Here is a 15,145-nt window from a genome sequence, read left to right as displayed (position 1 = left end):
CGACTAAAAAAGCAGAAATCTTCACTTAATAGTTATTAATAAAAAAATTCCTACAATTTACCTATGTTTAGGGCGTAACACGGATTATTTAAATTGTGTCATAGGAGGTTCTACTGTAATAATCAAAACATACTGGGACCAAAATGTTTCTGCCAATTTAAAAAGTTGTCCTAATTCCACGAACCGTTACTGTTATTATTAGAAAAATATTTTTTGTCAAGAATTTTTTTAAGTGAATAACTATATTGTTTATCTTGTGCTCTAATCGTCTTGAATTCATTCTATATAATTAATTTCAAGGCAGCGGTTACTGTTTTAATCCTAAGCTACTACTATTATTAAAGTTACTACATTTTATAATTGACCGTACTTTATTACATCTCGTGTAAAATTGTTTGTTTCTTGGAAATAATTATTAAATGATTTGTCATATTTCTATTTTATGTACAAAGAACGATGCTTAGCTTAAGTAATGTTTAAACCCATAGCTCTTATGAATATTAAGTTACCAAGTGTTTCAGGAACAGATGTAAAAAGGAAATGAATGAACTGTAACAAATAGAGCAAGAATTTTATAATGTATTTTCGGTAAATAAGTAGTTTTATATGTACATAGGGTATATCTAAGAGTGTACACATAGAAAAAAAACGAAATAAAATCACATTAATCGTTTTAAATCAAACTTTTCAGACAGTTGCATCTCGCAAACGTGTGCCTTATGAAAGCTGTAGGTTTATAAAACATTTCAATAATGAAACGTTCATCTTCACCATATCCACTTTTATCGGTAATAATTGTATTATGCCTATGTACACAGGAGATTCTAAACAAATGTACCATATTTAATGTGTAACTTTCTGTTCCTTTTATACGAGTATCAAAATAGTCGACATTATCACACAATCATTTGTAATTAAGTTTCACGCTCTTAACGGTACAAATGAACTGCAATTCTTACGAATTTGAAATTCCAATTGTAAAATATTACATTACATATGGTAAATTCTAAAGATTCTGCGTGCATACATAAAGTAAGAGCATATATGTATGTATATTCTTTGTCACATAACTAATCATTTGATTTTACTCGCATATGATCGATAAGTTAACAAATCTGAGATCCTTAACATCAATTGTCATTTAATTACACTAAATACAGTTGCCTTGAAAAGTAACTAAATGCTTCTATCAATCTATTTTCAATATTACATGCTAGGGGATGATTATCATTTTGACACGAACATATAAGCAAGTGAATAGATATTTATTATCCAAAGTAAGAAATTAAAATTTGGAATTATGAATAATATTTCTAAAAAAAGGTGCTAATTTACTTCGCAAAGCAACTGTATGTGCAATGTACATTACAATATAACATATTGAACAAAAATAAAATATAGTCAGCAGTATATAGTTTAAATCACTCTAGGCAAATAGATATAATTTGCTGGAAAGTAAGTTGCCTTATTCATAAGTGGATACATGAATTATCTTTAGTGGCATTATACTAAATATAATTACAATACTAGAACCAATTACATCATTGAAAGCTATAATACATTAATAGCATCAACAGTGTTGCTAATGTGCATCACAACAAGTCATACAATAACTTAGAGTGATAAGGTAAAGAACTCTGTAACTGAGAAGTAATCTCATGTTTACTCAAGTTTCAGTTACAAGTACACTGATAGCAGCAAATCGAGATCTATTTTCATGAATTTCTAAGTCACTGACATAGATGCTTTCCATCTTATAATTTAATACACCGTAATAATTATATCCTACTCTTCTATTCATAAGAAAATAGTACTAAGGAGATGTAATTACTAAAATAATTTAATGTTTCTAATGAGAACTTAAGCATACTTCTTTTTTTAGAATAATAACAATTTTACAGATTCGTTTGAAAGATTAGGTTTTCTTAAATACGTGTAAGTAAGTACATCTCATCGAATTTCCTTTCATCAAATAATAATATTCAGACTGTTTTCCTTTTAGTTGAGATCAAATTATTAAATATGTTAGGTTTCATAAATATAAGGAGTCTTCAATAAACAAATATATGTAATATAAAATATTTGATTGCAAGGATAGCATCTGATGAGAATCTTTACAGAAAATTGCCAATGGCAACTCATTAGAGTTAATGATAATAATAAAGACAAGTGCATAATACTTGCAATAGAAATTATAATAGTAGAATTATTAATACATAATAATAAATAATGTTATCTAATTAACAGCCTGAATATAGCAACAACAGGCTACTGCGGCATGAACCGATGGCAGTGGTACCCTTTTCGCCCTTATCTTACTAAAGCGAAAAACGAGAGTGACTAGGATTACTAAGGATCTTTAGACCTTCAGTTAAACATATATGGATAACTGAAAACTTCGTATGGTTCTATTCTCACATTAATTTCAGTAACACTACTGAAAACATTGAAAAACTTATTCATTCATAAATACTTTACTTGCCAATTTGAAGAAAATTTCATCAAAAACATTCGACAACGGCATCGCATAAATGTGATTCGCATCTACATATTCACGTTGTATATACTCCTATGTACTGCTATCTAATCAAATTCCAAAAACTTCTCCCATACAAAGTGCAATCTATTATTTCATCAATCTTTTCAGTCCATCCGAAAACGAAATTTTAAAATCTACCTACATTTGTAAAGTATTTCTGTCCTAAATTTTTTTATAATATAAGCGCAAAATGTTAATTTGTGAAATTATGTTCTTTTTTCTTAAATTTAAGTAAAAAAGACATATTAATAGTGATAGAAAAGACAAATGAATGGAAATGTATCAGTTTGAAATATTTACAAGAGTTTCATTTTATAATTGGACAAGTGAATGTATAGTATTGATTATTAATGAATAAGTGACCAAAATATTTGGCACGAAATTTCGGCAAACAGATCTGTCTCATGTACCAAAGATATTTGTGACGTTAATTCAATAAATGCTATAGGGAAGCAGTTTTAATAAGTATACGGTATTAGAGATTGCAAGAGGGCGTGTATGTTCTCGAAAATAGATAATTTGCTGTCATGGAAGATTAATATGGATAATAATGCGCCACGATCACTCACACAGAAGCAACTAACATGCGGTATATTGTTTTCAAGCCAATTAAATTGGTCCGCGTAATGTTACTTTTCGTTGCCGTTGTACGTCAAACAATGCATGCAATTTGGAATAATTTATAACGAGGCCGTTTAATTGGTACTTCCAGTTTGCTTGCATTATGATAAATTTTTCTCATTTTCTTTTTTCTTTTTGGTTCCAGAAATAAAATTTTTCTAAATCATGTTATTCCAAAATCTAAATTTACATTACACTCAGGCTCTTGTTCAATATAGGCACTTAGATTATGAGTGTTTGGCATCCTGTAGAAATGTTTTTCTTAGCTCATCCCTTTGTATCCCTTTTCACGAGAGTTTCTTTTTTTAGAACACACTTTAATTTTTTTGTCGTTTAAATATTTTTTTTATTACAAAGTATTTTACTACTATGATTGAATATCAGAATAAGTTTTCATTGCTTCAATTTTTGTATTCTTTTTTTTTGTCTGGATCAATCTTGACCATGCCTAATCTAGTATTCTTCGTTATTTTACAGTTTATTGTTATTGTATAATAACAATGTTGAGCCAGAGCGCGCCTTTGTCTGCCCTGATCTAATTTCTTACAACAGTAAGAACATTTGCACTATAACTTATTGCCTATATGAAAACAAATATTTATACTTATAAAATGCTCTTAACGGTTTATCGATTGGTGAAGACATCTCGGAAGCATATTAACTCATCCTCATTATTATAACAATTATATTAAGATGGATATACAATGGTCAAATGTTAACACACAAATTCTGTATTCACTGAATGCAAATTTAACTTACAGAAAACTACTAAATTGTGGGAAATAGTTCCCACTTTAAGTTGCACTTTATTCAAGGTTTTAAAAATAATAAGTAACTGTGCATCATTTTAATCTGAGTCAAGGTACGAATTTGTAGAATGAGTTATATAAAATACACTAAAATAATGTATAAAAATTCTGCTGAAAATTAATTGTTTGTAATGCAGTAAATCGAGAAATTTACTACAATATTAAAATAATACATTAAAATATATCATATTGATATTAAAATAAAAATTATATAAGATTTTTCTATAAGTAATATAGAAAAATAATTAAAAAAATATATATTAAAAATAAAAAAGTTATTAAATTTTCTAATATGTTTGTGAAAAATTGTTTAATTTGTGTATTAACACTTAATAGCTTTTATGCGTATGAACATGCATAACTATAGTATAAAAGTTACAAATTTTTTTAAATTAGTGTAATTGTAACAAGTGTATACACAGTAATCTAATCAATATTTGATTCTTTAGAATTTCAAACTACTGTGCATATATTATTAATGACAGGTTTACAATTAGTAGACCTAATGTTTACCAAATGTAAACAACATAACTGTTTGAAATGGAAGCTTGAACGTATTTGTTTATAGATAATTATTACAAAAGAAACCTGTATAATAATTTCAATTAATTTGTAACAAAAAATTCGACAATACCTTTAATGTTTATAAATTTAACTATATTCTGAGTTTGTCTTACAACATATAAAACATAATGTATCACAACTCTGTAAAAGAAATAATTGTATGCAAAATTTAAATATGGCTTACCCCGTGTTTCCATACATTCATTTAACAATGCCTTTTCTTTAGCTGCATTCATAGTATTCCGAATTTGACTAAATTAATAAACTGAACTATTTAAACATAATATGCTAACAATGCTACCACTATTAAATAACTTTTAATTAAATATTCAATTTTTAAACTAGAGTGATAAGATAATTTCCATAAAGTTTTTTTTCAATTTTCAATATCTCAATTTTGCATATCATGAACTACTTTATGTTAATAACTTCATTATACAAAAATATTTACTATAATGCAAAATTAATATTATATATGATCTTGTCAATATTGCATAGTAAAATATGTTTTCAGAGTAATACTATGTATATGTATGTACACTTTTTAGTAATCCTTAAATACTTTGAATATTTTAAGTATCTTTGGAATTCACAAATCCAAGCAAAATTATGACAAATTTATTTTCTTATCAAATGCAAAATTTCAAGTATCTAAAATATCATTTTTTAACATAATGAACATTTTTATAACACTCCTGTAATAGATTATTTAAAAAATACTCACTTATTGCAAGCAATAAGTTGATACCAATTGCAATTTAAAGTTTTATCTATACACCACCGAAACAACAGAAAATTTTATAGTGAAATAAAGATATAATAGTTACTATAACAATTAATTACTCTAATTAATCTAACCTAAACATGAAAACACCAGTCCTTTAATACATAGGTAACAATGTTTAAGAAACACAATGATAATCGTCGAAAAATTTACGTCAAACTCATATTATCAAATTTAACAAATTTGTTTAAACATTTTTCTAAGGTTGAAATATTATATATTGCATGAATGCAGCTAACAAAAAGTACATTTTAAGTGATTGCACCTATGGAATTTCAATCTTTCGATAAACTTTTCGTTTTCCAATGCGTCTTTGATGGTCAAGCAATCGTATTATTATGCAACTCTGCAAATTCTCTGGAGAGTTTGCATACATAATACAACCGTTCGTAAAGATCACTGGTACAGCCAAAATCTCGTATATCATTCAACCAGTAAGAAGACGTACGCCTACTGGTGTCAATGTAAGTTATTAAATAACCCCTACTGGGTGATTCTTGCGAAACCACTAGTTTCGTGTGGTCCTCAAAGAAGTTTACTTGTAAAAGGGGAACTGTTAGTTCCATCACAATAGTTTTGTCCGTTCGCAGCCATCTTCTCATTCGTGGTATGCAAACATTCTTTGACTGTTTTGGTACAGCCCGATATTCCTTGATTTCACCACCTTGAACAAAATTAATAAACAATTTTATAAAGTTAATTACAGCGTCTACCGTATTAGTGGATTACACTCGAATTTACTGTAGTATATCCGAGTAAATAATATTATAATCTACAAACCATATTTTTTATATAATTGCATGATTTTTCATATAATGTTAATGCATAGTCAACAACAAAAGTATTCGAATGTTATACAGCATTAGACGCAATGAATGTTACATAATTCGCATACTGTTAAATATTTAAAAAATTTGTTATATCTTATACATAATTTTCTGGTACTTAACACCAATGTATACAATTTCTTTTAATAATAACTTATTTATTTCCATACTGTGTAAATACTTTCGTTGCTGACTCGTATATGATGACTGTATATTTATTTTTATTACCTTCAGTCATATAATTATCCATGTATTGGGTAAAACGTTGAAGTAATTCGAGTTTCTCCTGCAAAACGGGTGGAACGTCTTCTTCTCTATGGTATCTCGTTACTTCATCTTCAGTAGTCATATACTCCACTCTTCTTTGCAAATAGAAATAGGTTTAAACAAACGAAATGCGATGAAGGAAATATTTAACCCTTTGTACTATTAATCTTACAAATGTTCATGTTGGATGAAATTAAATTTACGCATGATAGCAGGAAAGCACAAGATAAGTCAAGTCGAAAATTGTGAAAGAGCGAAAATAATCATCAGACTTTTATTTACAGCAGACTTCCTCTTATCCGGTGATGCTTTAAGAGTTTTAATCGCTTGAATCTCCGACCATATTTTCGATAAGAAAATTCCACAAACCAAATTTCCATTACTAATTCTAGGAAAATGTATACTGTCGTTCAAAATGTAAGATGAAATTAAATAAAAGATACATTCAAATAGAATTTAGTCCAAAGGGTTGAAATCCATAGAGTATTTCTGAAAGATGGTTGAACATTTTTGAAATTTGTATTATTCACGAATAAAAACATGTACTATCAACATGGGTTTATAAGTTAATTTGATAAAATAAATGTCACATATTTACAAATCCATATAAATTTTGTATTGTCTCGTTTATATTACCAGCCTGCAAAGTTGTAAACCATTTTTCAAGAGTACCCTGTATGATCTTAATAGAGGAAGAAGATACTGACCTTCTGTCATGTGTGTAACTAATTTTCGTGTTATCATTGAAGAGGACGCCAACGGATTTATCCGAAAGCTGGAAGCTTAGGCCGTATTTATTCGAGTAATCGATCCATTTAGTGATGAAGAGAGGTACCACGTCTTCCACAGGCGGAGGATTTTGCATCATGCTCTTGTGATTCATTTCAGAGATGCAAGCTTCCAGTGCTCGATGCATTTGCATACTCTGTGCCACGTATCCCATTTTTTTGTGATCTGGGCACAGTATACTGCTTAATCGTTGCCTGAACTTCGGAACTTTCGGAAGTTTCCTGGCTAGCCAGCTAATCACTTTTGATCCCTTTCGCAGGCTTTTCTGAGAACGATTGGTTTGATGCTGCTGTTGCTGCAACTGATGTTGATGCTGCTGCAGCGGTTGAGATTGTGGGGTGCTAAATGTTTGTTGCTGGTATCGATGCGATACTTCTTGCGACAACACGTTTGGCCAAACCTGGAAGCGTTTTATAAATATGTTTCATGTACTAATGAAAGCATAACTAAAAGGTTGTTTTATTGTTGTTATAATTGGAACCATGAACTCTAAGACTGTACAAGATCAATATTCCGAGAAAATCAATTTTCCTTTTTATCTTCGTTCATTTATTCATTACCTACTTTGTTGATTCTTGCTATAAACATTAGCTACACATACACCCTCAGTACATTTTCAATATTATTTGCTCTCGAGAGGTGACTTACTCACCACTAGCTTTCATACAACTATAAAATCTGATATTTAATATTATACCTCATATGATGCATCAATTTGAAATAAAATAGCTTCGTTCCTCAATATACGTATGATTTCTCTTCGAGTTAGTTCCACAAAATATCGTCGTTATAAAATGTTAAAATATCTCCAGTGAAAAACTTCCGAGTGCAAAGGGTTAAACAGATCTGAGTGAGCTGAAAACGTTTACACCAATAACTCATATAGACAACGTTAAGAAAATGAAGATGTATGCCAGTGCTTGCAAGAATCCACAAAACAGGTAATCAATGAATGAAGAAGAATGAAAAGAAAGATTTATTTTCTCGAAACATCCGTTGGTCGACTCGTGCTGTTTTAGAATCCACATCAATTAGCTGACGAAGCTAATCAGAAGTGTACCTGATTTTTATTGAACTTCTGGTTCCTAGAGGTGGTGGAATTCGATGAAGGCGATGACATGGGATCGATTAACGCCGCGTGTGGCATTTGGTAGCAGCAAGTATGAGGCAAGGAGGCTGGCACGTACTCCTTGGTGAGATAAGCGTGTTCCTTGACCCTCTCCAGGGACGGTCTCAGCTCGGGATTCGGCTGCAGGAGCCATCTGATGAGATCCTGGCCGCTCCGGCTCGCTATCGTGTCGTCCACCTCCCGATAATGATTGTTACATATCCTGTCGTAGGTTTCCTTCAGCGTGGCCGTGTCGAAAGGTGGTTGCCCTACCAGCAGGGCATAAAGTATGCACCCGAGCGCCCAAACATCCGCCTCGTAACTGTACGCCTGCTTATACAACACTTCCGGCGCGATGTAATTCGGTGTTCCGCATATTGTCCTGCGCATACAAACGAATTATTACGATTTCTGTGGGATAAGACGCGCGAGGCAGCGCGTTAATCCCCTAAGAACGCCACCTTTTCTTCTCACAGTTGTCTCCTCCGGCGGGAGTAATTAAGAATGGAGTCTAAACGGAATTCCTTTTTTTCTTTGGATTGTTAATTGGACTCCAGATGGAGGAGATTAGATGTGGGCGTGGGGAATGTTTCGTCTATGCGTTTTGAATTTTTAGTCGTCCCACGGGGAACGTGTGCAAGAGTTTCGGTAACCGCCTGGTTTCGTGGTTGGAAAGAATTAGTGTCATGGGAAGAATTGTGTCAACTACTAGAGGATGTTTGAAATGAAGGGTAAATGTGATTGTGAAGTCTATTGATTAATCCTTTGGTGTATTACTTCGAAGATAAATTGGTGATGGCAAAGTAGTCTTTGCTTTGATTCGTGGACAATGAACAACATTGATTTTTATTAAATTGATCCAGAAATCTTCATCGCGAGTCTCAATCACTGTATGGAAAGGAATTAAGGGGTTTCAACGTATTTATGTTTCACTTTAAAATACGTGACAAGGATATCGTTACGTGACAAGTTTATCATTGGAGATATTATGATACTTCTGGAAAACGTTTATTGAAAATCTATTGTGTAATAAATTTGTTTTGGATTATCATTTGAAGTTTTAGCAGTGATCACTGAACTGAAGAGTAAGTCTGAATACAATGCAATTATTATTATTCGCAATCAGTATTGAATCTTCATTAATTTCCATGCTTAGCACACTAGTCTCCAGAAATACTAATAAATTGTAAACATTCGTTTACACACAATGTCGTCATATAAGAACATAAAATCCATTTATTCATTCAAATTCCTTCGAATATTGATAAAACAGTCCAATGACTTCTAATTCCCCTCTTAACTCTGTCTTACACAAAGACAAATGTATGGAATAAGAAAATATACAAAAGCTAATTATTCAATTATCCGTTATAGAGTTGCCTAAATCCTCCAATAAATAATGATGTTATTACAGCAATAACAAACGAGCAGAATGATGGCGCCTGTTATCGATCGTACAAAACGGAACGAGAATAACAATCGCGTGATCGTTGAACTGATGATCTCGATGTTTCGTTTAATTGAACAGATGGTAGGGGAGGACTGTTTTCTTTTAGGTTCATGGATTTTCTACTATTTTCAGAACAAGGTGCCGCCCGAGAACTAGACGGAAATAGAGGGAAACTTACACACGTCTGCGTTGCCCGTCAGGCCTGGTTGCCAGCCCGAAGTCTCCGATCTTGACGATCATGCGATCCGATAGGAACATGTTGCCCGGCTTCAAATCTCGATGAACAACTTTCTGGGAGTGAATATACGCGACCCCTGTTACCATTTGCTTCATGTAGTATCGTGCTTCCGGCTCCGTGACTTTGCTACGGTACTTCAGCACGTGCATCAGGCTCTGCGCAACAAAAATCGGATAGTTTTTATTTACTCTTGTGTACTATTTCGACTTGCTGCTGTATTTAACACGTCGAATTCCATGGGAGTCACCGGTGACCCCCGACTAAATCGAATTACTATAGTTCACTCAATGAAACGACGATTATACGAAAACATTTCTATATTATAAATAATGCTACACAGTACAGTGACATTCACCTAGATGAACGTGGAATAGTAATGCCATTCGATCAAATGTTGTAATATTATATTTTTTCAATTCGGCGTATTTTCCCCTGTGAAATCGTGCGGCGTTCAACGTGTTAACACTAAAACTACCAAGCAGTCAAGTTGACTTTTCAAAATTTTTCCATAGAAACCCCAAGAGTGCATCTGTCGAGACTTCGATCACTCAAAACTTCGTTCGGGTATTACAGAAACAATTTCTTTAGAAATTTCTTAGAGAAGAATACATTATTTTGTCAATAATTGTAAAAGATGAATTTAGGAATGGGTAATTCTGACCTATCTGGTAGTTTTAGTGTTAACACGTTGAATGCCGCACGATTTTATAGAGCAAAATAGCCAAATTGAAAAGATGTAATATTAAATCATTTGATTGATTTGCATTATTATTATTGCATGTTCATCTAGCTGACTGTCACCGCATTATTTATAATATATAAATCTTTTCAGATAATCATAGTTTAACTGAGTAAACTATGGTAATCCGATTCGGTTGGGGGTCACCGGTGACCCCGACATTCAACGTGTTAATAGTAAAAGTACCAAGCAATTAATACAATTGACATGTAATCCCTATAAGAATTATAACGATAGATTATTTTCAGTTTCTTCAGACATTCGTTATAGTATTTAAGTAAAACTATTTATTTTCTAGATCATTTCGAATGTTCAATGCCTTTAAGATATGAATAATCGTTAAAGAAACAAATCGAAACCAGTGGTTTCGACTGGCGCGGTAGTTCTAGTGTTAATACAATAATAGATTGTTATTTTATACAAATTGTTTTAACGATAAATATTTTAGTTCATTAAAAGTCAGTTTCTGTTTGCTCTTACATACTATTGTGATTTACTGCTGTATTTAAAACAATATTTAATTTAAAACAATAAATTGCTTTAAGAATAAACATTTAATCCATTAATTCTAATTTGTAATTTGTGATTGTACATTGTAAGTATTTCCATTTTATACGATCAGAACGACGAAAGTATTTTAAGAGAAATATTTTTCTGGTTTCTACAGCTTAGGCTTTTCTAAATTCGTTTAGATATCTAATCTCTATAGTTGAAAATTTGATTCCTATTTTCACAAATTACATTTTTCAAAAACTTAAGCGTACAGTGCTAAAAGACACCTTTTAAAAGTGTAACTTGAAATTATTTCCAAAGATTAATCATGTTTCCTCAATTGACTCTTCGATGTTTCCTATATTAATTTTGTTTATCTTTATTATTCTTGAAGGATTGATTAAACAACGAGTAATTTTAATTAACCTAATGATGACAAAATTAATTTCAGATACACATTCTTATTAGATTGCATCGAATTATTTGTTACATTCTATTAAGTAATTCAATAGATTTAAATTAAATTACTTCTTGGTAAAAATAAGTATATGCAAAGCATCGGTATAAATAGTGTCAAAAGGCACCGAAATTAGTTTCTACACGTGGCAACGTCCGTCTGAAACATTTTCTTAAACGAGCAATAATTCAGAAGATAAAAGCGTGGAAAGATTATAACGGGTCACGCTGTATATAAGATACGGAATTTCGTAAGTTATTACACCACCTGTAATGCGTGGAATTTCGTGAGTTCCTGCACCGTGGTCAGAAAGCTTTTAGTAAATTTTTTATCGGTTCACCGGTGAACGAAGCAAGTATACCGGTGAAGTTAATGATTTGAGAAACGGTTAATAATCGAACGATTAGTTGACGGTCCGGCATATCCTAACGGTACAAACAAGTGGACAGATCAGCTGTGGAGAGTGCAAGTACTCGTTTCCTTTCCCGGTCGCACGAGAATACGCGTTACCGAGATTTCGTGCAGCCACGATTCACTTCTAACTGCATTGTAAATATTTTCATCGAATATAATAATCTCGACATCGAATCGATGCGATCCTGGGAAATTATGAATCGATATATACCGACGTATTTCACAAATTTTATTCTCTTTATTGTTCGATTAACGATTCTGTTATTGAGTTATATTCATATTTTACATGTCTGCTGTGTCCTGCGGTTTGCGTTATTTACTTTTTGTGTATTTAATAGAGTTATTATTATTTACTGGAAATCCAACAGGTTACGAGATAATTCAGATAATAACGTTTCTATTATCTGGTAATTATAATAATTAAAAACCCGACATTTCTTAATTTAAGTTTGAGTCCCAATCAGACGAAGCTCATTTATTTCTTTTCTTTTCAATTATTAATTTTTATTTTTATTATTATCCGCTTAGAATTGGAAAAATGTAACGATCGCACTGTGTAAAATTTGTTTTTGTAAAAATAGAAAAGCGTAATTCAATTTCTGAATTGAATTAGGTCTTAAATCAGCTTGTTTAATCATTTCTTAAAGAAGTGTTTGCACCTTTACAGTAATTGTAAAAGTGTACTTCCAGTGTTAATGACACAAAATATTAATGCTTAAATTGCTGTTTACTTTAAATAATTTCGTCGTATATATGCTGAATTTTCTGATGCCAAAATATACATGTCAGCTTACTTTTAATAATAATCACTTTATACTTTATACTTATTACTAATAAGTACTTTATACTTATTAATTAAATATTAAAATAAATGTCGTGTTATATAAGAAAATTGTGTAACAAAAATGTCATTTGTCATTTATTCATTGAATGAAGATTTCTTTGTTGCATGTTTGCCCAATATTATGAGCAACTGTGTACACATATATGCAAGGACAGACCGACTTTAGCAGCAATCTAATAAATTTCACTCCAATACAAAGTGTATGTCCACTCAATACGTTTTCACGAGCTGCACCCGTTGAAAACTATTATTATCAGACATCCAAACGCTTTTCCGAAGGTTTACTCGCTAAGCGTGTCTATTTCAGATGTAGGAATAAATACGTGATCCTTCTAAAGGAACGAGCCATTCTGTACCTTTAAATGGGACACAGATACAGTGCGTTCCAAAAATTTTTGACAGTCTTTAAAAATGCAATGACATGAATATTTTGGTAAAAGATATTAGCATAATGTTATTATGTAAAATACTTCAATGCTGGGCAAACAAATTTTGTAGAAAAAATTTTAACGACTTTAAATAAATAGTTGACTGTTTTATAAATTTTTATTATATGCTGCAACTAGAAATACATTGTAAATAATTTTTTTTACTTTATTAATTCTAATTTTCTTGGCGTTAGTGACAATGAACCTTACCTGGAAAATGGAAACATTTAAATACTGTGCGATTGGTGCATTTTAAAAAGATACAGTATCGTTACGATGAAATTTAAAGTACATAAAAATTAACTCCAATTCATTTTTCTCTATTTTCCTAATATTTAATTTCGGAAAATTGTAATAAAACCTAGTTGGTGTGTTATTTGAGAAACGTACTGTATTGACACAGTCAAATTTAAATAACATAACAATTAATTCCAATTCCCTTCTTCCTATTTTCCTAATCTCCATTTTCCCATCACTGTTAACAACAATCCATTACCAGTCCATTAACAGTCAGAAAATTTAAATACACTGTGGTTGGCATGTTATTTTCAAAATATGTACAACACTATCAAATTCAAATAACATAAAAATTAATTCTAATCCCTTCTTCCTATTTTCCTAATATCCACTCTCCCATCACTATTAACAACAATCCATTATCGGACAGTCAGAAAATTTAAATACAGCGTAGTTGGTATATTATTTTCGAAACGTACTGTACCAGCACGGTCAGCCTCAAAGCTCGGTCCATTGAATCAGTTCTGGTTGATCTCTCTGACTTAGTTCCACGGGCGAATAGCGAAGGAGCTTTTATCTAACAGGTACGCGAACTTCTCTCATTCTTCGAATACAACGGGGATACCGGGGGGCCGGCACGAAAGGAGAAGGTTGGGAAATTCTTGCGAGCGTATAGAGAGAATGTACCGTAGGAAACTGCGCGGGCAGGTAGGCACGGGACATACGATACCTTTCGAGGACAGGCTTCCAGCAGCATGTACACGTTAAGGTTATCCTCGAAGTAGTGATGCATCTGGACAATATTCACGTGATTCAGCTCCTTGTGGATCATGATCTCGCGCGCAATCTAAAACGAATCGGATCATTATTATTGTTTGCTGTTGCGCACAGCCACCTGTGGAATTCGAATCATTAGCTTAACACTTGAGCCACCGAGCATTTAGCCAGTTAACTGCGTTCGACGAGTGTACGCGTTATCTTAACCCTTTGCACTCGAGAGACGACACTCAGACGCCATTTAATTCGATATACCAAAATTCTAGAAGTCTTCCAGAAAATATTAACTCTTTGCACTCGAGAGGCGACTTCTAGTCCCGATTTGACCCAAGAACATTGTAAAATTTAAAATTCAATATTAAATTTTCTGTAATCCACCAACACGTGGAACATCGAAATAAAATAGTTTCGTCGCTTAATTTATGTAAGATATTGTTTTATATTAATTGTAAAAAATACCATTGATATCTCATCAGAAAATAAGGAATATTTGTTGCGAAAAGTATTCTCGAGTGCAAAGGGTTAAGCTTCGCGTAATCTATGAATATGTGAAATATTGAAATAATTTTGTTTTTAACATTAGAACTACCAGATGAGTTAAAATCACTTACTTCGGATTTCTTCTTTTACAATTACTGAGAAGGTATGGATACTTCTACGAGAAATTATTAACGAAACTAATCCAGTAATAGCAAAACCGAAGTAGAACTCAATTGAAGTTTCAATAAACGCATGCTATGGATTTTTAACACTGGAATAAC

General features: G+C 31.9%; 1 protein-coding gene across 2 annotated transcripts in view; it reads right to left on the bottom strand.

Annotated features, from left to right (window-relative positions):
- Positions 1–559: 559 nt before the first annotated feature.
- LOC116427861 (serine/threonine-protein kinase PLK1) overlaps positions 560–15,145 on the bottom strand; it is a 67,202-nt gene continuing 52,616 nt past the window's right edge. Inside the window, exons 3-8 of one of the 2 annotated variants that reach the window (XM_031978671.2) lie at positions 14,338–14,454; positions 9,937–10,151; positions 8,261–8,690; positions 7,119–7,600; positions 6,373–6,506; positions 560–5,981 (exon numbers count right to left, since the gene is read on the bottom strand). In XM_031978671.2, coding sequence (XP_031834531.1) covers positions 5,638–5,981; positions 6,373–6,506; positions 7,119–7,600; positions 8,261–8,690; positions 9,937–10,151; positions 14,338–14,454 — 1,722 coding nt within the window. In that variant the 3' untranslated portion in view covers positions 560–5,637. The remainder of the gene's footprint in view (positions 5,982–6,372; positions 6,507–7,118; positions 7,601–8,260; positions 8,691–9,936; positions 10,152–14,337; positions 14,455–15,145) is intronic. The other variant, XM_031978672.2, reaches the window with a different exon arrangement.

This window comes from Nomia melanderi, chromosome 6, assembly GCF_051020985.1.
Source record: "Nomia melanderi isolate GNS246 chromosome 6, iyNomMela1, whole genome shotgun sequence".
NCBI lineage: Eukaryota > Metazoa > Arthropoda > Insecta > Hymenoptera > Halictidae > Nomia > Nomia melanderi.
The sequence above is the reverse complement of the archived record's forward strand: the minus strand, read 5'-3'. Positions and strand labels throughout refer to the sequence as shown.